The sequence below is a fragment of the Acomys russatus genome, chromosome 24 (assembly GCF_903995435.1).
Source record: "Acomys russatus chromosome 24, mAcoRus1.1, whole genome shotgun sequence".
In the NCBI taxonomy this organism is placed as follows: Eukaryota; Metazoa; Chordata; class Mammalia; order Rodentia; family Muridae; genus Acomys; species Acomys russatus.
In genome coordinates, this window is record NC_067160.1 from 9382231 (window position 1) to 9410043 (window position 27813).

General features: G+C 44.8%; 1 protein-coding gene across 5 annotated transcripts in view; it reads left to right on the forward strand.

Annotated features, from left to right (window-relative positions):
• The window catches only part of Sestd1 (SEC14 and spectrin domain containing 1), a 91342-nt gene that overhangs the window by 13952 nt on the left and 49577 nt on the right, over positions 1-27813 (forward strand). For all 5 annotated transcript variants that reach the window (XM_051166976.1, XM_051166972.1, XM_051166974.1 and 2 more), the window contains exons 2-3: positions 22611-22690; positions 25782-25890. In XM_051166976.1, coding sequence (XP_051022933.1) covers positions 22636-22690; positions 25782-25890 — 164 coding nt within the window. In that variant the 5' untranslated portion in view covers positions 22611-22635. The remainder of the gene's footprint in view (positions 1-22610; positions 22691-25781; positions 25891-27813) is intronic.

Genomic DNA, 27813 nt, shown 5'->3' on the forward strand with positions numbered 1-27813 from the left:
TTAGAAACTGCTCCTTCGTTTTGAAATGGTTGAAATTTTATTTCCCTTTCATCTTTGCTACTGATTTCTGGCTTGGTTACATTGTGATCAGAGAAAACATTCAGTCTGGCTTTAGTTGTCTTAAGTTTACTGAGGCTTGCCTGGGGTCATCCTGGGGTGTGGTCCGTGACTTTCTGAAAGGAAAGCAGGCTCTTCTGCAGTCTGATACAGTGTTGCGTAGGGATTGTGGGTTGATCTGGAACTGTTGGGTTCTCTATTACTTACTTTCTGTCTGAAGAACTTTTGAGGAGCTAGGGCAGGATACCGGAGATGGGGGAGGTGGGATGGGAGAGAGAGGAGGAGAAGGAAAGAGGTGGAGGAAGTGGGGTTGGGAGGGGAGGGGAGAGCAAGGGAGGCTGCCTGCTGAGTCTCCAGCTGTAGCTGTTGGTTACCTGTTCCGTTGTTTTGCCCTGTGTTTTCCAGCTTTGCTGGTTGTTGGACACAGTTTAGGTGGGCTGTATCTTCGGGGGCTAGCACTCCTTATGTAATGTTCTTTTCTGACAGTTTCTTTCCTCCAAAGTCAGCTTTATACATATAGAGGCCATCCTGATTTCCTTTGGTTACTATTTAATGCTTTATCATTTTTTTTAAAAAATCCTTTTACTTCCAGCCTGTCTCTGTAGTTATCCTGTGCTAAGCTTAAGTTGGGGGTAGATGGTATGTGTTATAATCTCAATTGTTCAGGAGGTTGAGGTTTGAGTTGTGCCTGAGCTACAGGGTAGGTTTAGGGCCAGCTTAGATCTTCTGTCAAGCTAAAAAGAAGAAAGAAACGAGGCTTGCCTATAGGTCAGGGTTAGAGTGATTGCCTAGTGCAGGTGAGGTCCTGAGTTCAATCCCCAGTGCCATAAGTAGGTTTTTACATTTGTCGTAGGCAGCTTGTAGCTCGGTCATGTTTCTTGAACCACTCCGTTTGTTGCCTCTCTCAGTGTATTTGCATTATTATACTTAATGCATCCGTTGTGTTAGGGCTTACATCTGTGTTTTTGCTAGTTTGTTTTGTGTTCTTTTCCTGTCTTGTTAGATGGCATCTGCCTTCAGGAAGTAGAGAGGTGAAGGCTGGAGCAAAGCTCCTGTCTTGTCATTCAGGTCTGGACCCCAGCCCATGGAAAGGTGACGCCCACAGTCAAGAGTGTGTTATCCACCTCAGTAAACCCAATCTAGAGAGTCCCTTACTGACGTTCCTGGAGCCTTGTCTCTTAGGTCTCTAGATGCTGCCAGTGCTCGGCCTCAGAGCATGGAACCTCTCAGCCCACGGTCACCATTTACCAGTGTGGTGAGATACGGAAGCTTTGCGTCCCTCTCTGAGCCTTTGCTGTGCTCTGACTGACCTCCCGGCAGAACAGCGTACGGGAGGAAAGACTAATTCTATCGAGTTTTCAACAAGGTACTTTTAGGAACACTCAAGAGACTATAATATCTCTGTACATATAATTTAAATGAAGTCAACTGTTCTTTTCCTTGTTTTCTATTTATTTTGAGACAAGGCTTACCCTATAGCCCATGCTGTCTTGGAACTTGCTGTTAGCCCAGGCTAGTCCCTACTTGGACTCTTCCTCCTTTACCTTCTGAGTTGCTTGGATTACAGGGCACATCACCATGTGCAGTTGAAATTCACGGTCCTCTATTTTTATTTTTATTTTTATTTTTTTAAGACCTTTTCTCATGTGGCTTAGACTAACTTCCACCTCACTCTGTGGCCCAGAGGCTTTATCCTGTCTCCGCCTCTCAAGTGACACCAGGCCCAAGTCCAAGGTAATGTTAATCTGATTTAGAATTTCTTTTTTGGCCCGAACAATAGCTACTAAGAGTCTAAGCATCTCAACTAGTTGCAGACAAGGAAGTGACGGTTAGACATTGGTAATGGTCAGTGAATGTGGCACACTCTGCTGGATCTTGTGACAGAACTGCAGGCAGGTGGCTTTGGCTTCTAGCAGGAAAAGCAGTTCTGCCTAAGGAAAGAAGGGCAGGTCAGAGGAAGAAAGAGAAAGGAGAAAAGAGGCCAGTTAATAGAGAACACGGAGATAAAAATAGGAGGTCAGATAAGAACTCAATTAACCCCTGTGCCAGCCAGTGCCTTTCCTCCGAGGATGAGGTTGAGTGTTCCAGTTCTCTGTTTCGGGGAGGCATACTTAGCTCACTCCTGTGTGTGGCTTCTGTAAGTCAGGCACAGGCAGGGTTATAAAATGACGCTCCCTTGTCTCTAGCTAGTCATTTCCCAAGCATTAGGCTTCTAGTTTCTTTCAGAAGCCTTGGCTAGCCGTGGTGGGGGAGGCTTGCCATCAGGGCGCTCACTCTCTGAGGGAGGCTTGGGGACTAATGGCAGACACTACTGCATGGGTCACTGTCCACTTCTCAGTCAGTTTTTATGTGTGTGTGTGTGTGTGTGTGTGTGTGTGTGTGTGTGTGTTTATAGAATCTAACCCCTTTCTATGTTTTTAAAAAAATATTTATTTATTTATTAGGTATACAGTGCACATTAGATCTCATTATAGATGGTTGTGAATCACCATGTGGCTGCTGGGAATTGAACTCAGGACCTCTGGGAAAGCAGTCAGCGCTCTTAACCACTGAGCCATCTCTCCAGCTGTTCCCCCACTTTCTATGTTTTAAGTGGTATAATTACAAAGCATTTACAGTATCATTTCAAGATTTCTGTGCCATGATTGGATCTCCATCTTTGTGGCGGGAGTAAGTTAGCCAGTGTTAGGATTCTGCATCAATTTGCCTACCTGTGATGTCACTGCTTACCTGCCATGGGGGGGCGTGGTCCTGCCCTGGGCCATATAAAAGACACCCTCCAGGTGGCCGGCTCTCTCTCTCCTTTTCTCTCTACCTCTCTCTATCTCTCTACCTTTCTACCTCTCCTCTCTACGTTTCACTACTTCTCCCTCCCTCCTCCCTCCCTCCCTCCCTCCCCCTCTCTATGTATGTTTCCAGAGACAGTCTTGTATCTCCCTATTAAACCTCTTAAATGGATCTGTTGAGTGGTGTGATTCCATCCCTCTGTACAGCTCCGCCCTTCACCTCTAACCTCTGCCGTACACTTCTTACAGCCAGCATCTTGGACTCTTGTCTTGGGATGTGGTGTCTGCCTCCAAACACTGACGGAGGGGCTGAAGTTTCATAGTACTGGAAGTAGGCCTGCTGCTGTGTTAGCCATATGCAGTCTACTTCTCCGTACCTCGCCTAGAATAGAAACACTTTCATCATTGCTACAGAAAGCAAAGTCGTATGAAATCTAGCTAAATTCTCTAGGGAGTGGGAGATGGTGTGGCAGGTAAGCCTGGGACCATGTGCCACTGTGAGACCTATACCATAGAGGGAGAGCTCACTCCCACCGCTTGTCCGTGGACTTCCCCACTGTGGCCTGCACCTTCTTCCTCCCCTCAAACAGATAAATGTGGTAAAGGAAACCTCCTCAAAGTACCTCAGCTATTTGTCTTAGACACATTGTGCTCCGTGTATGTTGTAAATGCTCAGGTCTCGTGGGGGAGAGGCCGACACAATGATAAGTGAAATTGGTTTGGTCCCTGCCCTGCTGGAGCAAAGACGTTTAGTGGATGCGAAATGTCTGTGTCGGCCCTGATAGGAACACATAGGAGGGACAAGGTGGCGGGCAAAGGTGAGTCCTGCGAGTCACAGAAGAATCTGAACAAACAAGTCATCAGCAAGCCTGAGAGACGGCAGGGGGATGACACCTCCCAGGGCACAGCTGATTTCTGTACTCAGTGTTTCACACATTTAAGTGTTGGAGGATTTTTTTTTTTCCTTGAGAAGTTTAACTTGGATGGTTGTATCACTAATAAATTCAGAATGTCTGCCTTAAGACGGATGACTCCAGCTTCGCCTGTACTATATACAGCGGGAAGAAGGGCAGCTAACATTGATAACTCTTCCCTTAGCTTCTTCTCTGATACAAGATTATACGTAATGGGTTTGGTTTTAGAACCAAGACAGCAAGATTCAAGACTGATTAGGATTTTAATAGAATTGAATTTAAAGTCAGGAGTTACATCCGTTTAAAGCACTTTGACACAAAGGCGACTGTTATCCTTAAATATAAAGTAGCACTGCCTTCATTTTGTGTTACTTAAAGTACTGATTTCCGCTGCAGTTCATGTTTGAAAGCCTGTGAACAACAGTGTCTGTCCTGGCTAGTTTTATGCCAATTTGACATCAGCTAGAGTCATTTGGGAAGAGGGAGCTTCAATTGAGAAAGTACCCCTACCAGACTGGCCCACGGGCAAGCCTATATGGTACATTTTCTTAATTAGGGATTGATGTGGGAGGGCCCAGACAGTTTGGGGTGGTGCCGTCCCTGGGCTAGTGGTCCTGGGTTCTATAACAAAGCATGCTGAGCAAGCCACAAGGAGCAAGCCAGTCAGCAGCACCCCCCATGGCCTCTGCCTCAGCAAGCCAGTCAGCAGCACCCTCCATGGCCTCTGCCTTAACTCCTGCCTCCCGGTTCCTGCTTTGAGTTTCTGCCCCGACTTCCTTCAGTGATAGAGTGTGATCCAAGAGCTTTCACAGGAATAGAAGCTCCAAGACGGTGCCTTAAGCTATAAAACTATAGAAATTAAAACGTGAACATTGAATCAGATGAAAAGTTAAGTGTAGGACTTGCTCTGTCCCACACTACTTAGCAGCAGCGCGTGCCGTTTCCCTGGGAAGATGCAACTTACAGTTTTTAAAACATTTTCTTAGCTTTCTTCATTTTTCAGTAAAAACATTATGGGGACTTCTTAATGTCTTTATTCTTTACTGTGTGCTATCAGCGTGCATATATGCTATGTACTACTATTCATATTGGTTAAAACTGTTGGATGACTTTTTAACATTCTGAGTTATTCAACCAGTGGTTGTGGTGTGAGCTGTTCTCTCAGTGAGCTCACGATAGCTGAGGCCACTGTCCTTAAACTACCAGGAGTTCTGTGCAGCCAAGGCAAAGTAAGTAAGGCTTTAAAGCCAGGTAGGGATTCCTCTCTGGGCATGTAGAAGAAAGTGCCGGGGCAGGATGGCTGTAGAGCCCGGGGCATAAATGCAGAGGTGTGATTTCTGTTTCTCTGGTGAGAGGCACAGAGCTGAAGAGGCAGGGCCACCATCCTGCAGGACTGCCTTGTGACAGTCCAGTGGGGGGTTTGACCACTCCCCACTAGGGGAGAGGTAAGGAGACAGACATGTTTTGCAGATGTGTGAAGATTGACTGTTCAGTCAGGAGGCAGTGGTGCTTGAGAAGGGGAAAGACGCAGGCTATGCAGCCTTGATTGTGTGGGGGGCATGGGAAAACAATAGCATGGACTTTTCTATTAGGTTTATGGTGAGTGTGAAAGTGTGTGTGTGTGTGTGTGTGTGTGTGTGCGCGTGCGCGCGCGCGCGCTTCCCATTGACTGATGTGGAAAAACTCCTGCACATTGTAGCTTTACTGAAATTGACGTCATCTTGAAATCATTTAAGGTTTACAGAACAGTAACAAAAAGAATCTGAATAATTCCCATATATATAGTCTTTACCTTATGGTCCCCTAATATCAGCTCCATGTCTGCATTTAATTCTTTCTCTGCTGGGACTCAAACTCAGGGCTGTGCACATGCTGGGTGAGTGCTCTGCCGCTGAACTGAATCTCCTGGTCTTGTCTTTCTCTTCTTTATTAGCATACAAAGTAACAGGGTTCCTGATAAAATGTTCGTGCGTATTTAATTTTTGTTAGTACTCCCCCCCCCCCCCCGCCTCTCCCATCCCCCAGGTCCTCACTCTCCACTTGTGCCTTTCCTCCCCCAGAATTCTCCTTTCTCCTTTTGTGCCTCGTGTTTTCTGTTACCTTCTCCACAATGCTCCCTCAAAGCTCCCCTTTCTACTTTTCATTTCTCAGTTTCCTGACCTCTACTCACACCAACAACCACTTGCACACACATTCCCACTTAAACACACATGTACACATACACACTAGAAGCTAGGGTTTATATAGGAGAGAGAGAATGCAGCATGGCTCACCTTATGTAATGTATTTTCCAGTTCTGCCCATGTTCCTGTAGATTTCTTTTTTCATTATAGCCAAATAAGATTTCATTCCGTGTTTGTGTCACATTCTTATTATTTATGTTGATGGACGTCTCAGCCGATTTGGTGTCCTTGCTCTTGTACATAGGACAGTAATGAACATAGACGCGCAGGTGTCGCTGTGAAAGGGTGTAGAGCCCTCTGAGCATGCCCAGGGGTGCTATCATGGGCTCATTTAGTAATTCTATTTTTAGTTGTGTAGAAACCTCCAGACTGATTTCCACGGTGGCCACCACAGTGCACACTCCCCCCAGCAGTGGCTGAAGGCGCCTCATGGCCACATCCTCAGCGCCGTTCCTCGTCATTTGTGTTCTTTATGGAAACCATTCTGACAAGAGTGAGAAAGAATCTCAAAGTAGTTTTAATTTGCATGTCCCAGATGTCAATGCTGGGCATCTTCCTCAGTCACTCTCCACCTTAGTTTGGAGACAGGTTCTCTCACTGAACCTGGAGTTCACTGACTGAGCCAGACTGCTGGACAGCAAGCTCGGGGCTCCTCATCTCTTCCTCCTCAGGGCTGGGGTTACAGGTGCGTGCCAGGAGCCCAGCTTTCTATTCATTTGTATTTTTTTAATGACTGAAAAATTGCCTGGTGATATTGTAGGGCTAAGCCTCACCCCACAAAGAATGTGTCCCAACTGAGGAGAGTCTATCTGAGAGGAAATTGTAGGACCCAAACAGAAGTAGAATTGAGAACCCGGAGGTACCGCGTCCCTTGTCACTTCGGTTCCTTAACTTGACAGCCGTGGAGATCTGAACGCAGGACCTCATGCAGGCTGGCAAGGAGCCACCTCCTAGCCCCCAGACTTGGTGCTTCCAAACAGGATCCTGTTGTGAGCCAAGGCCTCTGCCTCCCGAGTGGTGGCATCACAGGCAGGTGCCACCATACCCAGCATCACAGTTACTCTTCAGAAAGCAATAGAGAAATATTATTTCTCCCTGAGCCATTTGGAAGCAAATTGTATATGTTGTATTCCTTTACTCCTAAATATTTTGTATGTACCTTCTTATTTTCTTATATATTTTTTTATATAATTATAGTATGATAAAATATCTGGGAATTATTACAGATAATGTAAAATTTTTGTTCAGATTTTGCTAAGTTTATTATGTTCTTTTGGTCAGGGAAAAAACCATTTTCTTGGCACTGTGTTTTGTTCAGCATGTCTTCCTTTTTAGATCAGGAGACTCTCTTAGTCTTTGTTTCACTGGCATTTTGGAAGAATACTCACCAGCTGACTTAGCATACCCCACTACTGAGGTAGGTGGGATGTTTTCATGGCCTGATTTGGGTTGCTTTTTGGCTGATTCCCCCCCCCCCCCCATATCTTGTCAGGAGGCCTGTGCTGTTGTATTGTTCTGTTAATGGTCATGTGCACTTATCACTTGGCTCTGGTAAAGCTTGCCAGGTTCTCCAGTGTCAGGTGACTGACTGTCCCTTCATTGTCTACATTGTGGGGTGACACGTTGAGTCTGCAAATATCTCAGTTCTCATATTTTTACTTAGAAGCTTGAACATACACAGCCACGATTATTACCTGGATTGTTCGCTGTCCTTTTGACAAGGGCTCATAAATCTTGTAGCATTTACGTTCTGGCAGGGATGCCTCAGTCATCCACACATGCCATATTCTCCTGTGGAGCCTGCTGCTTTCAAGGAACCCTAATTCCTTTTACTTGGAATGCTATTTAGAAATCAGGATGTGGCCACTTGGGTTATTGTAACTGAAAGAGAATTGCTTTTGGCCCCTTACATTAGTCAGGGTTCTCCAGAGCAATCGAGCCCGTAGGAGAGATGTATGCCTTTGTCTATACCCATGGCCATGTTGGCTTCATCAGTTGCGTCTGTGTGTTTGTGGAGACGAGTGTGGGCCAGCCCTCAGGGTGCGCCGATGCACTACAGTGGTGACCAGGCAGGAAGGGCTGACCTTATAGAGCAAGTCCGAAGGCTGTCTGCTGACGCCTCTTAACTGGGTTTAGGTTTTTATTTTTTCCTATTAATATTCAGGATTTCAACTGGTTACACGAGGCCTACTCATCATGGAAAGCAAACTCATTTTCTGTACAAATTAATTGTTAATGTTATCCCCAAATGCCCATCCAGAAACCCAGAGTAATGTTTAATCAAGCACGTGGTGCTCAGTTGCTGGGTCAAATTGGAACATAAAACAAGTATCTGTATTCTCAGTGCACAGGCCTGGGGCACCCCTGCTCCCTCAGTCTACCTCTGTGCATCAAAACTGTATTTCTTTATGCAGCCATCACCGAGGATCCCATAGTCTCCTCCATCTTTGCAGCTCCCCCCCTCTGTCTGTGAGAACACACAGCAGGTGATTTAGAGTTGTTAGAGCTGTGCCCGTGTATTGGAACTCAGTGTAGTCCTGTAGTTCTGGTGCTTAGAGCCTGAGACTAGGTACTGAAAACGACCCCCAGAGTTGCTCGGCTTAGTGACACCCCCTTCTGTGTGGTTACATCAGTCAGCAGGAATTCCAGCTGCGCCTGCTGTTTCAGAAGTTCTCCCATGCTCCTCCTTGTTGAGTATGTGTCACCTTTCCTTTACTTTACTAAACGTACTTAGGTTTTCCCTACTGTACAGTACTTATTGGATAGCTGTATGTTTGTTTTTATTTCATGTGGATAGGCATTTGGCCTGCATGTATGTCTGTACATCACATGGGTGCAGTGTCCACATCATGTGTATAGGTGTTTGGCCTGCATGTGTGTTTATACATCACATGGGTGCAGTGTCCACATCATGTGTATAGGTGTTTGGCCTGCATGTATGTCAGTACATCAATCACATGGGTGCAGTGTTCACATCATGTGTATAGGTGTTTGGCCTCTGTGTATGTCTGTACATCACGCGGGTATAGTGTCCGTATCATGTATATAGGCGTTTGGCCTGAGTGTGAGTCTGTGCATCACATGGGTGCAGTGTCCACAGAGGCCAGGAGCAGTGTGGGAACCGCAGGAGCTGGAGTTATGGATGGTTCTGGGCTACCATGGGTGCTGAAAACTGCCAGGGTCCTCTGCAAGAGGACTTGACCGCTGCGTCCTTGCTGCAGACGCCACTTGTTTTAGTGTGCGAGACATTAATACAGCTTTAAAAGGTCGCTACAGAGAGCTGTACACAGCACTGTTAGCCATCCTCATCCACCGCTTTCCAGCTGTCTCCGTTACACCGGCCTTCCCTTCCATTTTATAAGTTCTTCCTTTACATTGTTTCTCTTTGCACACATTGAGCAGGTAAATGTTTAGCATCTTCCTTTGTTTTGTTTTTAAGTATAGCCAATGTTTTATTTTTTTAAATGAAATATTTTTTATTATTTATTTTCCTTACATTGAAAAGATTTCCCCCATATAATACATCCTGATTACAGTTTCCCCTCCCCTCTACTCCTCCCAGGTCCTCTCCACCTCCCCTCTCATCCAGATCCGCCCCTTTCCGTCTCCCAGAAAGAACAGGCTCATAGAAGAAGAGCCTTAGAAGAACAGACTTCTTTTTTCCTCCTGAGACAGGGTCTCTCAGTGTAGCCCTGCCTGTCCTGGACTTGTTTTGTAGACCAGGCTGGCCTCTAACTCACAGTGATCCACCTGCCTCTACCTCCAAGTGCTGAGATTAAAGGTGTGCACCACCAGGCCCGGCTAGAAGAACAGGCTTCTAAGGGATAATAATGAAGTTTAACAAAATAAAGTACAATAAGGATAAAAGCTATCACATCGGGGTTGGACAAGACAAACAAACAGAAGGAAAAGAGCCCGAGAATCAGAGGCCCACTCTTCCTGCTCTGTCCTGAAGATGCTCAGGCCTTCCCTGCTGTGTCCTGAAGATGCTCAGGCCTTCCCCACTGTCCTGCTGTGTCCTGAAGATGCTCAGGTCTTCCCCACTGTCCTGCTGTGTCCTGAAGATGCTCAGGCCTTCCCCACTGTCCTGCTGTGTCCTGAAGATGCTCAGGCCTTCCCCACTGTCCTGTTGTGTCCTGAAGATGCTCAGGCCTTCCCCACTGTCCTGCTGTGTCCTGAAGATGCTCAGGCCTTCCCCACTGTCCTGCTGTGTCCTGAAGATGCTCAGGCCTTCCCCACTGTCCTGCTGTGTCCTGAAGATACTCAGGCCTTCCCCACTGTCCTGCTGTGTCGTGAAGATGCTCAGGCCTTCCCCACTGTCCTGCTGTATCCTGAAGATGCTCAGGCCTTCCCCACTGTCCTGCTGTGTCCTGAAGATGCTCAGGCCTTCCCCTCTGTCCTGCTGTGTCCTGAAGATGCTCAGGCCTTCCCTGCTGTCCTGCTTGCTGGATAGTGGGTTGTTTCCTAGTAAATGAGGAGACCTATGTGTCACTCCACTATGTAGTTTTTATTTATTTATCTTTTGGGGACAGGGTCTCACTGTGGTTCTCACTGGCCTTCAACTCAAAGAGTTGTCTGCTTCTAGGAGTAAAGGCAGGTGCCACCAAGCCTGGCTCCGTTGTATAATTTTATTCACTCTTTTTTTTTTTTTTTTTCCCAAGACAGAGTCTTTCTGTGTAGCCTTGGCTGTCCTGGACTTACTTTGTAGACCAGGCTGGTCTTGAACTCACAGCGATCCTCCTGCCTCTGCCTCCTGAGTGCTGGGATTAAAGGCGTGTGCCACCACGCCAATTCAGCCAATCTTCTGGCTGTCTGTGTGAACATGGCTGTTTCAGGTTGGCTTTCCAATCATGTCAAGTGCTGTGACAGTATCTTCTATAAGCGTATTTTAATGTGGCTGAAAGCATGTATTATTTCCACTTCTTATTTTGATTTTTGATACTGTACTTTTTCCTTTTGTCTTTTCTGTATGTACCTTCCTTGCACATTTACTTTTTAAAATTTTTTTAATTTTTTATTTTTTTATGAAACCAGTTTGGAGTTTAAGACAGGCTTTAATTTTATTTATTTGGATGATTTCTCTGTGTAATCCTAGCTGTCCTGGAACTTGCTATATAGACCAGCCTGGCCTCGAACTCATGGAGATTGCCCAGCCTCTGCTTCCTGGGTGCTGGAATTAAAGGCATGTGCCACCACTGCTTGCTACTTATGTATATATTTTAAATCATATATTCATTATACATCCTGGCCATAGCCCCACCCCTCCTCACCTCCCAGTCACAGCCTCCCTCTCTCCCCTCCTCTATTCCTCAGAAAAGGGGAACCCCCCTTCACATCCATGTCAGCTCATCAAGTCTTATCAGGACTGAGTTTGTCAAACTCTTCCCCTGTGGGCTGGCAAGGTGGTCCCACCAGGGGGAAGTGATCGAAAAGTTGGCAAGAGAGTCTCCTTAGTAGATGACCCACATGAAGCCTGAGCTGTCCATCAGCTATATCTTTGTAGGGACTTAAGTCCAGTCCCTTTAAGGTCCTTGGTTGGTGATTATCCTGAGTTAGGTAACCCAGATCCAAAAAGACAGACATGATAGGTACTGTGCTTTTTCCTTTTGTCTTTTCTGTATGTACCTTCCTTGCACATTTCCTTTAAAAAAAATTTTTTTTTTTAATGAAAGCAGTTTGGAGTTTAAAATTAAAGACAGGCTTTAATTTTATTTATTTGAGATGGTTTCTCTGTGTAATCTTCTGACTGTATTTGTAAGCAGGACTGTTTCTTGAGTAGACTGACTTAAGGCGCCCTACACTGTAGGCTGCTGTAGGTAAATATGGTTGTTTTGTGGGTTAGCTGTCTTTCCTTTGGAGATGATTCTCTGTCTGTCTTTCTGTCTTCCTGTCTCTGTCTCTGTTTCTTTCTCTAATAAATGGATAGAACCAAAGGAAGGAGAGAGGGCGCACCCGCTCTTTCTTACTCGCTGTCTCCTCAGAAATGGAATCAAGCGATACGGAGGCTGCCCTGCCCTGGGATTTGCTGTCTGCAGTTTGGAGATGCAGGAAAGCCTGTGCTATGTCTCCCTGTGTGGCTAAAGCTTGAGGACGGAGACCAGCAGTGTCGTAAGTTCCAGGGCACGGATGGAAGGCAGGTCTCCTCACCCAGACCGTGAGGCAGACACCTCAACTTTTCTTTCTTTCCTTCTGGGTTCTGTTTGGCCTTCAGTCTGTTGAGTGGTTCTTATGAAGGAGAGGGCAGTGTGCTTTGAGCAGTCCTCAGCCCAGATGCTCAGGTTTTGAAAAACACTTCGTGTGTATGTACCGAATGACATTTAAGCAGCCATTGGCATCCTTTGGCTGAGTTGGTACTTACACACCTCTGAAGCTTTGCCCTCCCAAGCCTGCCCTCTGAGTCTGCTTCTGGACGGTCTTATCAACGGAGCTGTCTGTCAGAATTCTTCTTCAGGGATTTTCACTGGTGGTGGTCTTACCTTTCTGTATGATATGGGCTAATTTCAGGTCTTCTTGTTACTATCTTCTTTCTCCTGTACAATTTTCCTTTCTCTAGATCCACTCCTATTATCTAAAGGTTGAGGGGAAGTCCTCAGAAATATCTCCATAAAAACATGGTTTGTGCCAGGCATGGTGGCGCACGCCTTTAATCCCAGCACTCAAGAGGCAGAGGCAGGTGGAATACTGTGAGTTTGAGGCCAGCCTGGTCTACAAAGCGAGTCCAGGACAGCCAAGGCTACACAGAGAGTCCCTGTCTCAGAAACAAACAAAAAAAAACAAAAAAAACATGGTTTGCGTTTTCTACCTAAATTAAAGTTAGTAGTTGGCCTCAAGTGTATTCTGGGTGCAGACTTTGGGTGGCTTTATTTGTTCTTTAACAAGAGCTTTGAAAGACATATTGGGAGATGTAGATTTGCATGGTCATCTCCCTTAATTCATGAATTGTGAAACTGTGTCATGTGGTACTTTTCCTCCTACTGAGAACAGAGTGGGCATCTGATTCTGTAGCACAGTGTTTAGTACCAGCTACCATTCACAATGAACTTGGGTGCTTTCTCTTATGAAGAGTAATCCTCTGGGATTTCAGCCTCCCCCTTTAATAAAGTCAAGCCCATACTTACTACCCACCTTGAGACTTAAGGTAGAACCATCACAACATTTTTCTTTATTCTTCTTTTCTGTTCTATTTTTCTTTTTTTCAATTGTTTTCACAAACCCTAAAGAGAGCTTCTCACTTCCCAACAACAGAGGAGTGTTGTGGGGCCCCAGCACAGAAGCATGGAGATGTGTAATTTAGTTAAGTATGATGTTTAGGCCAGAATACTGTCAAGGCTTTTTTTTTTCTTTCTGCCCCACCCCCAAGACAGACAAACAGAGATGCGCGCGCAAGCACACACATACACACACACACACACACACACACACACACACCAGGGCCACATCTTCTGTCTTTTATTACACACACACACACACACACACACACACACACACACACACACAAACACTCCTTAGATTACTTTTTGTAAGATAAATAAGTGCTGTAGTTTTTCACTAAAAAAGAAAAGATTTTTACACGTTGCATGGCCCTACAGTAGACACTTATTTTAATTTCTGTTGTTACCATCTTGTATGTAGAGTTATGGTAATTATGGTGCTTCAAGTATTGGAAGCTACTTGCCAGTGAAAGCTTTTCTTCTTAATTTCCAGAAAGACCCTAGATTTTTTTCTGCAGTTCTCATATGGATAACAAGTCAGATTATTTTGCCAGATGACAGTGGAGTGACAAGAGTCAAAAGCCATCTGAATGTTGCCTGGAAAAGCTACAAGTTGAAAAGCATTCATAGGTGTTAAACTAAAAAAGTGAGATGGGGGTTACGGTAATTACTGTAATAAAAGCTAATATATAATTTGAGGAAATGGAAAGCGGGCATGTTAAAGAATGACTTGTGTAAGTGTTGGAATATAGATGATGAAGACTCACTCGTGGGTAAATAGTGAGGTTGAGTAAGCCGTTTCTAAAAGCCTAAAGTTAGAGTTGGTTCAGCATGAAGAAGGCTTTATACAGTCTTTCTCTCTTCATTCATGATCCTAACGGGCCGAGGCCCAAGATGGCTCAGCAAATGTCCCCGAACTATGTAATTTAATATTCAGTTCAAAGAAAATACACACTCTATTCATAGTGCTTGGGTTAGTTTAAAATTATCTAAGCTTATTTTCTTACTTGCTAATGATTTTGCTAAATGGCACGTACATGAAAAAGCTGCTGTGGTTGTGGGGAGGGACCCTAGTCAACAGAACTTATTGTGCATTGCCCAAGTGTGCGGCCTTCTAGGCCAGCATACAGGAACATTCACACAGCAGAGACCATCCCTGCTTTGATCTCAGAAACAGTAACTGTGTTGTCTTTATGAGCACATAGGCGGGATAGATTGTTAGGACATTCAGCACGTGTTCTTAGATGTGGATGTGCAGCATACACATGGTTTTAGATCCATTTGTCCGACTCAGGCTGCAGCATTCCTGATTTGTTGACACTTCACCTAGCAGATCCACCTGCTTGTCTGACCAGCCGCTCCTTACCGCCTGCCTGTCACAGCTAGTATGTTCTGTGGACATAATGTTGTGCTTTCCTGGTAATTAATCACCTGAAAAAGTATGTGTGGTGGCGGTGATAGCGAGGGAGGTCTCTGAGAAGACAGCTGGGGCTTGACTCTAGACATCAGATGCCAAGCACTCGGCAGAGCTGCAGTTCTGTGCACCCTCACAGTGGGCTCACACCCATGGCCTGCTCTTCGCCTGTGGAACTTGTCAGAATGTGTCTCTTCCCTCCTCAGCAATCCTGAATGGGGTCCACAGAGTCCGTCTGCGCTCACCAAGACCTTTAGATTGTGATGGTGAGTGTGAGAACACCTCAAGGAGTCTGTTTCCTAAATTCTCCATATATACATAACCCCTGAATGCTGGGGTTGTAAGCATGTACTACCATACCTGGCTTTCTCTGTTGATTGTAAAATTATAAAAAAAAACTAAGTGGAAACTGATGTTTAAAGGATTATGGCTCCTTTTTCACAGTGTTTGCATGTTTAAAGAAATTACCGGATTGGGCATTTATCACAGATATTTCAAACATAAAGAAACACAGGGGAAAAAAGAAATCCGTTTTACTCATCATCACTTTGAATAATTATAGACAAATTGCCATTCTTATTCCAAGTATGTGTCCCTTCCCAGATGCCAGTGCTGTCACCACGACTGCCTCGGTCCCCTTTGTGAGGGTGGCAGGCCCCGTGTTTCAGGAAGTGAAGGATGCACAGGCTGCTGCCCTCAGAGATGGGAGCAGCACTCTGACCAGGGCACTCCAGGAGAAAGAGGGCAAACACTGCTGTGTGAAGATGAAGTGTTTCTTTCTTCCTTTGCCCTTCTAGCCCATGAGGATACCCAAACAGTGCCGCCTGTGAGCACCTTCACCAGGTCCTGCACTGGCTGGCACTGTGGTTTGACTTCCCAGTCTCCAGAACAGATAAACACGACCTTAATATCATCCAGAGCGTGTTCAGTACTGAAAGGACGTTGTCTTTGCTGCTGAAGCTTGGTGCTTCCTGCTCTGACCACACAGGAGCTGGGATGATGTGCTAAGCATTTGTGGTGCAGGGAGCAGACGTCTGTGAGCATGGTGCTTGCTTATTTTTAGTTTCCAGTTTTTGCTCCATAAATGCACATCATTTATATCCAGATTTTTTCCTTCTGGACACTTATGCTGTTTTTTTACAATTTTTTTTCGACAGTTTTAGCAAGGTAAAATGTATACATCTTAACGTCCACCGGAAATGATGAAAAGATGGGTCTGCTTCCGGGAGTTGCAGTCTGGTCATTTGTGTGACCTAAGCACATGATTCCTCCAGCCTTGGTTTTCTCACCTGATAAAATGAGATACTGTGTAGAGATTGGTAGGGACACAGGTGAGGATCCTTGGGCCATTACTGATTATCTGGACATCTGTTACTTATAGCAAGGCCAGGACAATTTTCATCTCTTGGCACAGGAAGGCTTTAGTGTGAATTCTCTGACTGTGGTCTCAGTGAAGTCAGTGGTTGAACTATCAATGGATGGAGGAAGGAAATTTTAGCTATAGGTACTAGGCAGTGTTCATTGAACAATTTCTATCTTGTGATAATGCCAGCTACTATATACGTAAATAGATTCACCTGATCCTCAATCCTATGAGCTAGTTTCTGTGATTATGCCCATAAAAGTCAGAAATTTTCTGGGTCTGGAGAGATGGCTCAGGTGTTAAGAGCACTGGCAACTCTTACAGAAGACCTGAGTTCAGTTCTCAGCATCCACATGGTGGCTCACAACCATCTGTGACTCCGGCTCCAGGGAGTCAGGTACACTCTTCTAGCCTAGGCATATACAGTGTCCATAAATTACATGTAGGCAAAGCAGTCGTCATACACATAAGATCAAAATTCAAAGTAGTTTGGATGAGGGGAGACAACTTTTTAGGTGGGGTTAAGTCTTTTTACATTATGTAAATGAACATTCCAAAAATGTCAGTGCACACTATAGGTAATATTTTATTTGAACAAAGGCACTCTTTCCTTTGTGGCATCTGACATACAAGTAACAGGATTAAAGCTAATCACTGTTTGTAGCCTGGGGCCTTAAAACACATCGGACTGAACCGCCCTTGAAATGTATTAGGATCCCCGGAGTCTTCGGAATGGGCTTTAGTGGGAGTTTAGCCTAAAGGGATGTATGTGTGTAATCTTTGTCGAGGGTAGGAGAACAAAGCAACAACAACAAAACCAAACCCTTCCTCTAGAAACAAGGTCAGGGGGCAAAGACGTTTGATGATAGCCCAGAGAAACTCCAGCCTGCCCGGCCAGCAGCACCTGCGGCAGGTGAAGAGGGCTGGGACTCGGAGCCTCCACAAAGGAGGAGGATGGGCAGGTTCCTGTGATGAAAGCCGCCACTGTTTTACCAGGCTCACTTAAAGTCTTTCCAGGGGACTGTTGTTCTTTCATCCGAAACTGCCAGTATGGCTTTAAAACTAGGTTGTTAATCATACCTGCACCTGCACTAACACGAATGTCACGCGGAAGTTCCACAGTGTCACCTGATGCCCAGTGAAGTTCCTGTCTACAGAGCTCTGCACGTTAGTATGGGGAGCCAGGCAGGAAGCAGTGAGCCCTGGACTGTGCTTGTGTTTGTTTCCATTTCAAAGACTCCCCTCCCCCCTTTTTTCAAAAGCAACGATAGAAGCTAACCCGCTTTCAAGGAGAGCTGCCCATCAGCATTTTCCTGGACACAGGTCCAAGGAGCCTGTGTTCTGGTTTCATTCGTCGCCATTTTCTGTCTACATGATGCAGATTTATTAGAGATGATTTTGTTAGCCTCAGGCAGTCCTAATGGGTTTTCTCTGGTTGTTAAAAAACACTCTTCAAAGAATATAACTGAATTTTCCAAGCAGACTGGTTGATTTATCCTTATTGAAAGAAGAGTTCCAGTAGCCCACACATATCATCAATTACAATCTCTTTTGAAGTGTAATTTGCTGAGTCTTGATTAAAAGGCCTGTAATTGCTCTGTCCTGCTGCTCAGGACATGCTCTGCTGCCCTCTAACGGCTGCCCATTGATGGCAGTTTTTGACTTCTCTGGCCGCCTTCAGAATTAGCTTCCAGGCATCCAGTACTAGCTCCTGTGGGTTCCTGGGGCTGGAGTCTGTCTCAGGGAAAGAGAGCGCAGCAGGTGTGGGTGCTGACAGAGATATGAGGAGTAGGTGGGGTGTTCTGCTGCGTGATTTTTACATATGCTTGGTCGTTAGTCCGTTACTGCCTTTGGTATTTCTGAATGCAAGGGTGTCTATCACCTAGCCATGCCTCCACCTGGTAAATTGTTACGCGGATCTGATCAGTGAGTGGGTGAAAAGATGCAGATGTAGAGACTTGTCTGTGCTCCTGGGAAGAGCAGACCAACATGACCACCTGGTTGTCCTGCTCTTGCACCTCAGATCTGGGAGAAGCAGGTCGAGCTAGAACACACGCACCTACTAGGAGAATGACATCTGTGTGCGTCTCTGCTGCTCACATAGTGTGACTTCTGCTTTAGAAGAAACCCAGTGACGTTTAAATTTTTATTTTTTTATTTTATTAATTTATTCATATTACATCTCAATAGTTAGCCCATCCCTTGTGTCCTCCCATTCCTCCCTCCCTCCCGCTTCCCCCCTACTCCCCTCCCTTATGTCTGTGACTGAGGAGAACCTCCTCCCCCTGTATATGCTCATAGGGTATCGAGTCTCTTCTTGGTGACCTGTTATCCTTCCTCTGAGTGCCACCAGGCCTCCCCGACATTTAAATTCTTATATCATGAAATGATCTTAAGGCATGGTATAGTTAGTTACTCTGGGTATTGATAGCCAAAGCAGTATAAGTCGAGGACTTCCAGAACCATCCTCTCTGATGAAGCAGCATGCTTCGGGGTGGATTTCCTCTTACCCTCACGGGTGGCCCAGGCGCCTTGTTAACTATCCTGGTTTTCTGTCCCTTTTATATAATAACTTTCCAGTGACCTCATTACTATTTAATAATTCGTGTTTTTAAAAAGGCCTCTTTGAAATGACTGTTTGAAATATGAAAAGCGGGGGAGGGGGTGGGATTGGAAGGAGAGGAGGGAGGGGGCTGGGATCGGGAAGTAAAAGTGATTAGATAAATGGAGGGGAGAAAGAAATTTGAAAAGCATAGTTGCATGTTTGCCATTTCATTTTTTGTTCAGCACATCCTACTCTACTTGGCAAGCTTTAACCACTTACATCTTTCTAGCTGGTTCCCGTTGTCACATGTTACTGTCCCGTGCTGGCTTTACTCTCTCATTGAGAATATGGCTCATTCATATATTTGGAGTGAGTAACCTTTTCTTGCGAAAAATAATGCCCGTATTTGCCCCTGTAGACAGGCGGTCGCATATGTTTCATAAGAGCTTTTCTTTATTTTCTGTACTTTATGCATAACTTAACTCTTCCGCAAGGCATTAATGTAATCAAAGAAAAGCAAATTGCTTTTTTAAATTTTTCTGTAAACACTTGAAAAGCAAAGGCATAACAACTTAAAAAAGAGATGAATATTATATGCGTGTGTGTCTATGGCAGTGAACGCCATGGTGGCAGAAGAGGGCATCAGATTCTTTGGAGCCACAATCACAAGAAGCTACCAACTGCCTGACATGGGTGCTGGGAATTGAACCTGGGTCTTCCGGAAGAGCAGCAAGACTCTTAAAGGATGAGCCATCTTTCTGGCCCTTAAGCCGTAGCTTGAAGAACTAAAGTAGCTGTACAGTCACCCCCATTTTTGTCGTTCATTTCTTTAGTGGCAGCAGAGAAAGAGATTGAGGCTCCCTCCACAGCTTCGCATTTTACTTTATTTTATTTGGTTCTGGCCCATGTATCCCCAAATGTGGATTTCTCATTGCTCTTTGTCATTTTCAACAAGACCTGAAAATAACCAATAAATAAATAAATAAAGCAAGCTTTGGATTAAAAAATACTGTGTGCTGGGTGGTAGTGGCGTACTCCTTTAATTCTAGCACTTGGGAGGCAGAGGCAGGCAGATCTCTGTAAGTTCGAGGCCAGCCTGGTCTAAAGAGTGAGTTTCAGGATACCCAAAGCTACACAGAGGAATCCTGTCTCAGAAAAAACAAACAACAACAAAAACATTTGTGCCTTGTCACATGTAATAGGGTTTGGCAGCTGCCTCTGAAGAAATGGGGTTGGGGTGCGGGGGGAAGAGAAGGCTGCCTCAAGGCGCCAGCTTGCCAGGGTGAGCCTAGAGCACAAGATGAAAGTTCACATTTGCCCCTTTGAGCACTGGAAAACTCAGTGGTTAACAATTAAGCTAGTATTAATTGGCATAAAATCCGGAGCCTGCCATGCAAAGCTGCAGTAACACAGTCCGTACTTCCAGACTCCCCTGTAGCCACTGTGTCTTGGGCCTCATGGAGCTTCAGGACTGCAGATACTGGAGTTTTGAGAGTATAATACACACCCGACCATAAGGCGCCCCCAGTGTTTAGAGCAGTAAAACAAAAAAGCAGTGAAAACAGCAATCGGACCCTAATTTCCCCCCTACTTTTGAGGGAAAAGTGCATCTCCTGGTCTGAAAAGTGCGATATTCTTGTTTCCCAGTTGCTGATTAATGAGGACCTTGCTGTGGCGAATTTATCTATCTATTTATTTATTTTTAAAATTTATATGTATGAGTGTTTTGCCTGCACGTTTATTTTTGCCCCACTTGTGTGCCTGGTGCCCATGGAGGCCAGAAGAAGGCGTCTGATCCTCTGGAACTATAGTTACAAACCGTTGTGAACTGCCGCGTGGGTGCTCGGAGCAAACCCAGGGCTTCTTAGGTTTGATAATTCACTAGAAGGATTCAGGCCCCAGGAAAGCCATTTCCTCTCTATATAATGATGTCATAGCTCAGGAATAGCCAGCGAGAAGACACACATGTTGTTAAGTATGGAGGGCTTTCAGAACTGCAGCCTTGCTCAGCCTGCTACCCGCCTTGTGTCCTGTGTGCCCACTGCCTGACCAACAGGTGTCTTACCGTATAGGCGTGATTGATTAAATTCTGGGGTTCTGATAGAGAGTTTTGGGGAGTATGATGGCAGTTCAGGCTTCCTCTTGAACTTGTGGAGGCTCCCCCATAGTTTATTAGCATGAGTTGATAGGAAGGGGCACATTAGCAGTAGAAAAGACACCCCTTCCTGTCACCCAGGAAGTTCCAAGGGGTTAAGGAGTTCTATTACAAGTTGCAAGACTGAGGACACGTGTTTCAGTTTGCTGCATGTCCGTTACTGGCATCCAGTCTAGACAAGTTTGCTGTTTAATTGCCTCGATGTCACTGGATATTTTCAGAGCTCTTGGTAGGTAAGCTGATAGCATATTATGAACGTGGCCTTGAAGGAACCAGATTGCCTGCGTCTGAGTCCTGACTCCCACGCTTACTAGCTGTTAGAGTTACTGGAACAGCTAGGTGTTACCTTAGAACTATTGGGAACATCAAATAAATAAGTCTGTACTAGAAGCCGTTTAGAAAAGGGCAAAGTTTATAATAAACACTTGAGTGTAAGGCAAATGCTAGTTACCATAATCATCATAGCATCATTATCAAACTTCGGATCAGGGCCCCAGCAAGGTGGTCACAGGAGGGAGGCGCTAAGATGTGAGCACAGGTTTTCTGGGTTCTTGTTTAGCTGGTAACAGCTGACCAAGCAGCAGCATTGATCCAGAAACACGAAGTGCTCAGGGTTCTCTCTCAGGATGTGAAAATGTGAGGTTGTGCGAACTCCCTTCTGTTAGCTTGATAATACAGAGTCAGAATGGAAAAAACAATTTGACTCCTTCCTAAATAAGTGCTTAAGGAGTAAGCCTGAAGGCTGCATCAGTTAGTGTACAGGTTGTTTTCTTTGTAAGCAGGTGGGAATGGTGGTGGCATTCTTTGGTTTTGTTTTTCTCTTAACCACAAAGCTTGTAAAATACTTCACTGGCTTAATTAGCCTTGCATAATTAGCCATTATCTGATGACTATATATATTTTTCTTTTTCATATGGATTTTATTTTTTTAATGAGTGTAGTTTTTACAGGGCTGCAACTTGAGTGTTTTATTCCAGCTGACAGCACAGTGGCTGAAATGGGATAGGCTCATGGCAGCTCCTTGTTGGACACAATCCAGAGAGTCATCTTTTCTAGTCTGGACACTTGTTTTGAAAAGAGCAGCCCACACTGGGTTCTGTAGGACCTGCCTGCCCGGGCTGCTGCTAAGGAGTAAAGGACGGATATGCGCTCTCGGACATGCAGCTCGGTGTAAGAGGGCAGTGTAGTTGAACCTTAGCTCTTTTTGTTTTTTAAAAATCCTTTCTCCTCAGCTCCTGTTTAGTGGTTGAGAGGGCTGGCCGTATCTCAGAATGCCTTCCCCACTGAGGCCTCCATTTATGGAGAAGTGTCTTGCCCCCAGCACTGACTGCTGAGTTCTCCCTTTTTGTAGGTCGCCGTGAGCTCTGACAGTGCCTGTGTGAACTCTGGAAAAACCAAACAGGAAGCTGTGGCTTGCCCTACAGGGTAAACTCATCCCAGCACTCAGGAAGCTCAGAACAGGAGGAATGCCACAAGGTCGAGGCTAGCCTCCGGTGTAGAATGAGTTCGGGGTCAGCCTGGGCTACAGATCAAGACCCTGTCTCAAACAAAAACAACAACAATTGTTAGAGAGTAAAAGAGATGAACTGAGCTAGCAAATAGCAAGACTGCCTTGAGGTACCATTCTGTTAGGAGGTGTTAGGAAGGAGGAAAAACACTTGAAATTAGAGAAAGCTCTTAGCATGGCTACGGATGGAATCAGATATTTAGAATAAGCTGTGAGATATGGGAAGCCATGGAAGGTTGACTGCCTACTTGGTGGATTATAAAATAATTGAGCTGGGGTGGGAGGGGGTGTCACTGGTGTTTTGTTGGTAAAGGGCCTGGATGTCACTAAAAGATGTACAGCTCCCTGCACAAAAAGACTTACCTGGCCCCAAATATCAGTTGTCTCCACTCAGATTGAGAAACCCCGGATAAACCAGGACAAATATGAATTTCATAGAGGAATTGTCGTGTTTGACATTTCACTGTATTTTCAGAGGCCAGGAAGTTTGCTGGAGTGAAATGGAGGCCTCGGTGATATTGCCCATCCTGAAGAAAAAGCTGGCCTTCCTGTCAGGTACGTGCGCTGTGCCAGAGCTGCTCTCCGTGTGCGCTTACTCTGATTAGCTTAACAGAAATGCGTGGGGTTTCTTTTATAAAGGTTTTGTTTTTAAGGCATTTCTGTAATGGGTTGCAGTGGCCATCACTGCTGGATCCTCATGATCTGGTTTTTATTCTGTTCTGTGATTTGACTAAACTGACCGGTACACAGATGAAGTCAGTTTCCCACTTCTGAAGTAAGAACTGGGCAGTAAGTGCAGGCTGACCGGCTCCATTCTGGCTCCTTCTCTCAGCTCTGTGCTTCGTTGTTCTCAGGGAAACAAGCGCTGCGCTGCGAGAGTTACAGCGTACTGCTTCTGCTCTTCTCTCTGCTGGCTTGAATTTGCTTAGAGTTACTAACATGAAGTGTATGTCCACTCAGATGATTCCAGGAGAGGACAGAGGCTCCTCTGCCCCCCTGAGAACTGAGGTGTGGTTCAGACCTTGGGGTCTGAATAACTGAACAAAATCGGCACAGGCCGTAGGCTGCAGGATCTGCCGGTTTAGGTTTACCCAGACTATAGATTCTCCCCTTTTCTTTCCCATTTCCTTGAGCTTTTGTTGTTGTCTTGATAGTTCTAATTTCTTTTTTAACCCCAAACATCTGATGCATCTTTATAAGCTGACGTTTTCCTGATGACAAAGGACAAAACAAAAGCTGAATTCTGTTGATGTTGTTTCTACTAATCTGTTTGTTTGTTTGTAACTTGTGTCATCAATTGGCCTTTCCACTGCCCCCCTGGTGCTCTCTGTATGAATGATATTACTAACGTTTATGCTGTGGCCTTGTGAGATTTATGATGATTGTTTAGTAATGTTCACTCTTACAACTGGAAGCATGTTCCTGTATGGTCCCAATACTCAGAAAGCTGAGGCTGAACGATCAAAAGCCAAGGCCAATCTGTGCTATACAAGATTTTATCTCAACAACTAAAAACCAACCAACCAAACACACCAGCTGCCTTGATGTGCTTTGGGTTGCCAGGTGTCCCCCAGGAGGTCGGTTTTCTTTTCTCTTGCTCCGCCTGTTGAAATGCCCGTCTTTCCACACTGTTGTCACCTGTGGATGCTGTTCATTTCTTTCCACCAATAACATTTTCGTGTCTTAGGACGTGTGAGCCCGTTGGTCGTAGCTGTCATGAAGGTGTTTGTTTCTCTCACTTTCACACCAGTGGTTGTTTTCTTACCTCCAGTAAAAGCTGAGCACGTGGAGTTGAGTGGGGTGTAGTCTTGAGGACTAAACTTGGGTCCTAAATGGGAATTTCTAAGTGGTTGAGATGGCACCTACAGTCTAAGTGTGAGCTTCTGTGTATTTGCACGAGTAAAGCTTATCAGTTTTGAAGAGCAAATGAAAGTACCCTTGCTCAAGCCAGACCTGGTGGTGCACACTTTTAATCCTAACATTCAGGAGGCAGAGGCAGGTGGATCTTTGTGAGTTCAAGGCCAGCCTAGTCTACGTAGAGAATTCCAGGACAGTCAGGGCTACATAGAAGGATCCTTTCTCAACAAAACAAAACAAAAAGTCCCCTTGTCCACTCTTAAAATTCTATCGCTTGACCGTTAGTAGTTAAAGCCAGTAATTCTCAAACTTACTTTTAAATAATAAAGAAAAATGTCTTCAAACAAACAGAATTACTCAAGGGCCACCATCATTTGCAAGTCACCAGTGTAATCCATTAAAAAAAATAAAGCCTATATTCTAATCATCAAAAAATGCTATTGAGTCACTGTGTTTTAGGTCGAACCCTCTGAAATTGCGGTTTATTGATGTTAGACCAAGTGGTTCAATATCACCAGTTGCATAGAAAATAGCCCTTCGTGGCTGTCATGCCGCGGATTGCATTTCTGTCACTAATGGAAGTCATTTTCACCTCAGGCTTTTCAGTTTTTAGTGATGAATTGCTGGAGATTATACAGAATTGTTTTCTTCAGGATTTGCTGTTTTTTAAACTTCCAAAACCGTTGTAAATGTCAGTTGGTTCTGACAGTAGGCTTCAATGTGAGTCAAGCATGCGCAGAACTTTGAAAGATGGTAGGTGTGAATAAAAGTTCTACAAGTTTGCTTGTTTCCTTTGCAGTGCTGGGAACGGAACTCAGGGTCTTAAGCAGATAGGCAAGTGCGTTTACTAAGCTGCATCCACAGTCCTAGGCTGCGTGAGGATCTCACTTTGTAGTTCAAACTAGCCTTGACCGCTTGGGTGCTGAGATTGTAGGCGTGTACCATCAAACTGGGCTTCCAGAGTTACACTTGACAGTGGGGGCAGACAGGACAAGGATGTAACATACATGGGATGTCAGTGTGCCCTCCTCCCCAGCTTTCTGCTGGAACCTCCAGGTCCTGTCCCACATGCTCAGCTGGACAGGGCTGTGTCGCTGCCATGGGGACAGTCTGCAGCTGGCTGTCCTGCCTGTACACAGCAGCAACCAGTGTGATATTTGCAGAATGAATGAATTAATATGTCATGTAGGCAGCCCGTCTTCCATTGCTTTCTGTATTCCACACAGATCTATGTTTCTTCTGTGAGTGAACTGGGGTCATCTCTCATTGTGGGATGTTCTTTTAACTTGGTTTAAAATTCTACAAGTTTTTCCTCAGGTCTTTACTTTTCTTATACTTATCACTGCTTTTTAAAAAAAAAATCATCTTTCTCTATTATCTCAGTCCTTTTTTATAGCATTTTAATAGATTTTATATGAAGACACAGGGTAGCAAATTAGTGGCTGTAATTCATACTGTTACAATGACTTAAAGCTTTTCTTTCCAGATGCACATTTGTTTTACTTGCAAACACTGATTGTACTAGGCACACGGGAAGTATTTGATGAGTTGATTCAATTAGGCAGCAGACTAAATGGAAGAAATTGAAAATGATTTTGGTTTTGATGAAGATTTCATAAATGCATTTTCTTCTGCATATATTTTTTTTGCCTTTACTATTACAAGCATTTATAAACTACAGTCATTAGATATTTTCCAAACTTGTAATTGTTTTAATAAAATTGGATTACAATGTTACCCATGTAAATGTCTTAATATCTAGTAAATCTTAACTGTATCTTCTCTGTAGGAGGAAAGGACAGACGCAGTGGACTCATCTTGACAATCCCGTTATGCCTCGAACAGACAAATATGGATGAGCTGAGTGTCACCTTGGACTATCTACTCAGCATTCCAAGGTGACTCCGAAGGTGTCTTTTTCTTCAGTTTCAATATTGTTTCTTATTGATTCTTGCTGTTGAAGTATCACATGCTTTCTCAGCAGTGAAATTACAGTTAAAGACTAGAGCCAGTGGCTGATGGCAGTACATAGACAAGATACTTTACTCTTTTACGCACTTCATGGCATACAGATCTCTAAATGTGTACTCTCAGCCTTTCAAGAACTGTTAGGTTAAGTGTCAGTATACTATGGAACACCAGAAAGAAGAGAAGTTAGGGGCCATGGAAGAGAGCTCAGTGGCTAAGAGCACTGCAAGATTTGTGTTCCCGTGCCCAGCACACACACAGGAATTTGGACATCGCGCCTTGTGGGTCCACCTATAACTAAATGGCAGAGACAGGAAGCTCGCTAGGGCTTGGTGGCTGTCAGCCAAGGTCAAGGCTTAGTTAGTGACCCTGTTTCATGAGAATGATAGAGCAGGGTACCTGCTGTTCCCCTCTGGCCTCCATGTGCACACAAGTACACACTTCTGCACATACATGTAACTTCCCCCCAACCCCCCCCCCCCCCCCGCCTCAACACACACACATGGGAAAAAAGAGAGAGAGAACAACTTAATCTACATGAATTTATCTTTTAGTTCACTATTTCACTGTGTTGGTTTTAATCTCTTAATATGAGCAAAGGCTTTTAGTCTTCAAATATTTTTATTTTAAAAAGTCAAAAAATGTGCACATAATTTAACTTACAGGTCCTTGAGTTTTTTATTTTCATAGTTCTGGAATGAAGAAAAATCTCAAACATTTCTGTTTGCTTAAGTCTATGAGTCACTTCAAAATCCAAAGCAGGACCTGCCGAGATGGCTTGGCAGTTAGGAGTGCTTGCTGCCCTTTCTGATTTCAGCTCTCAGCACCCACAGTTGGTGTCTCATAAACACCTGTAACTCTAAAGGATCTAAAGTCCTCTTCCGGCCTTTGAAGATAGGCGGCCCACCTCTCCTGCTTTGCCATCACAGCACTCATAACTTGTGTGGTAGGCTAATGCCCAGGCCGGCCCACAGCACACTTGCCACTGCGTTTTGATGGAAATCCCGTGGCTCTGGCATCTCCAACATCTTGTGATCTCCACTACAGTCACGGATGCGTCTTCACCCACATTCTACAGATGGTCTCTGTAGAAGGAATTGCTTGTGTCTATATGGAAGCATCACCTGTCAATAAAAAGCTAATGGCCTAAAATTGAGACAGGAAATAGAAGGTGAGGCATCCGGCAGGCAGAAAGGATTCTGGGATAGGGCCAGGCACGGGAGAGATTTGGCCAGGAAGATGAATCTTTCTGGGAGGACAGATGCATGGTATCTGAGCAGAGGTAACTAGCCACACGACAGAACACAGATTAGCATAAAAGGGATATAAGTTATGAGCTAGTCAGAGAAGAGCCTAGCTATATGGCTTAGGTATTTATAAATATATTTTGAGTCTCATGAGTCATTATTCTGGAAGCTTGGGGCCTGGAGGAAAAATCACTACAACAGGTCTCTCTGGTCTCACAGCACTATGCCTTAGCTTCTCTCTAGGACCCCGCAAACCTTGTAGTTTTCAAGCCATCAAAACCAATTCCCTATGGGAGACTCTTCACCTTCCAGCTGAAGCAGCAGCCTGGCTTCTCCCTGGACCACAGCCCCTATGTACTGAACCTGATGGAATAGTCCCTAGGTTTTAATCACAGGAGAATTAATTTTTTAATTTTCTTTTTATTTTTTTGCCTCAGCCCACCAGTACCTATTGTCTCAGTAAAGCCAAAGTTCCACTTTGGTGGTGCTGGTCTTTTTTTTAACCATTGCTGATTCTTCAGCCCCAGGTGAGCAGAGCCTCAGAGTCTTAGTTTAAAACACCATACAAATGGCTGAGCGTCTTTGAGGGGAGTCTCAGACTTCCCT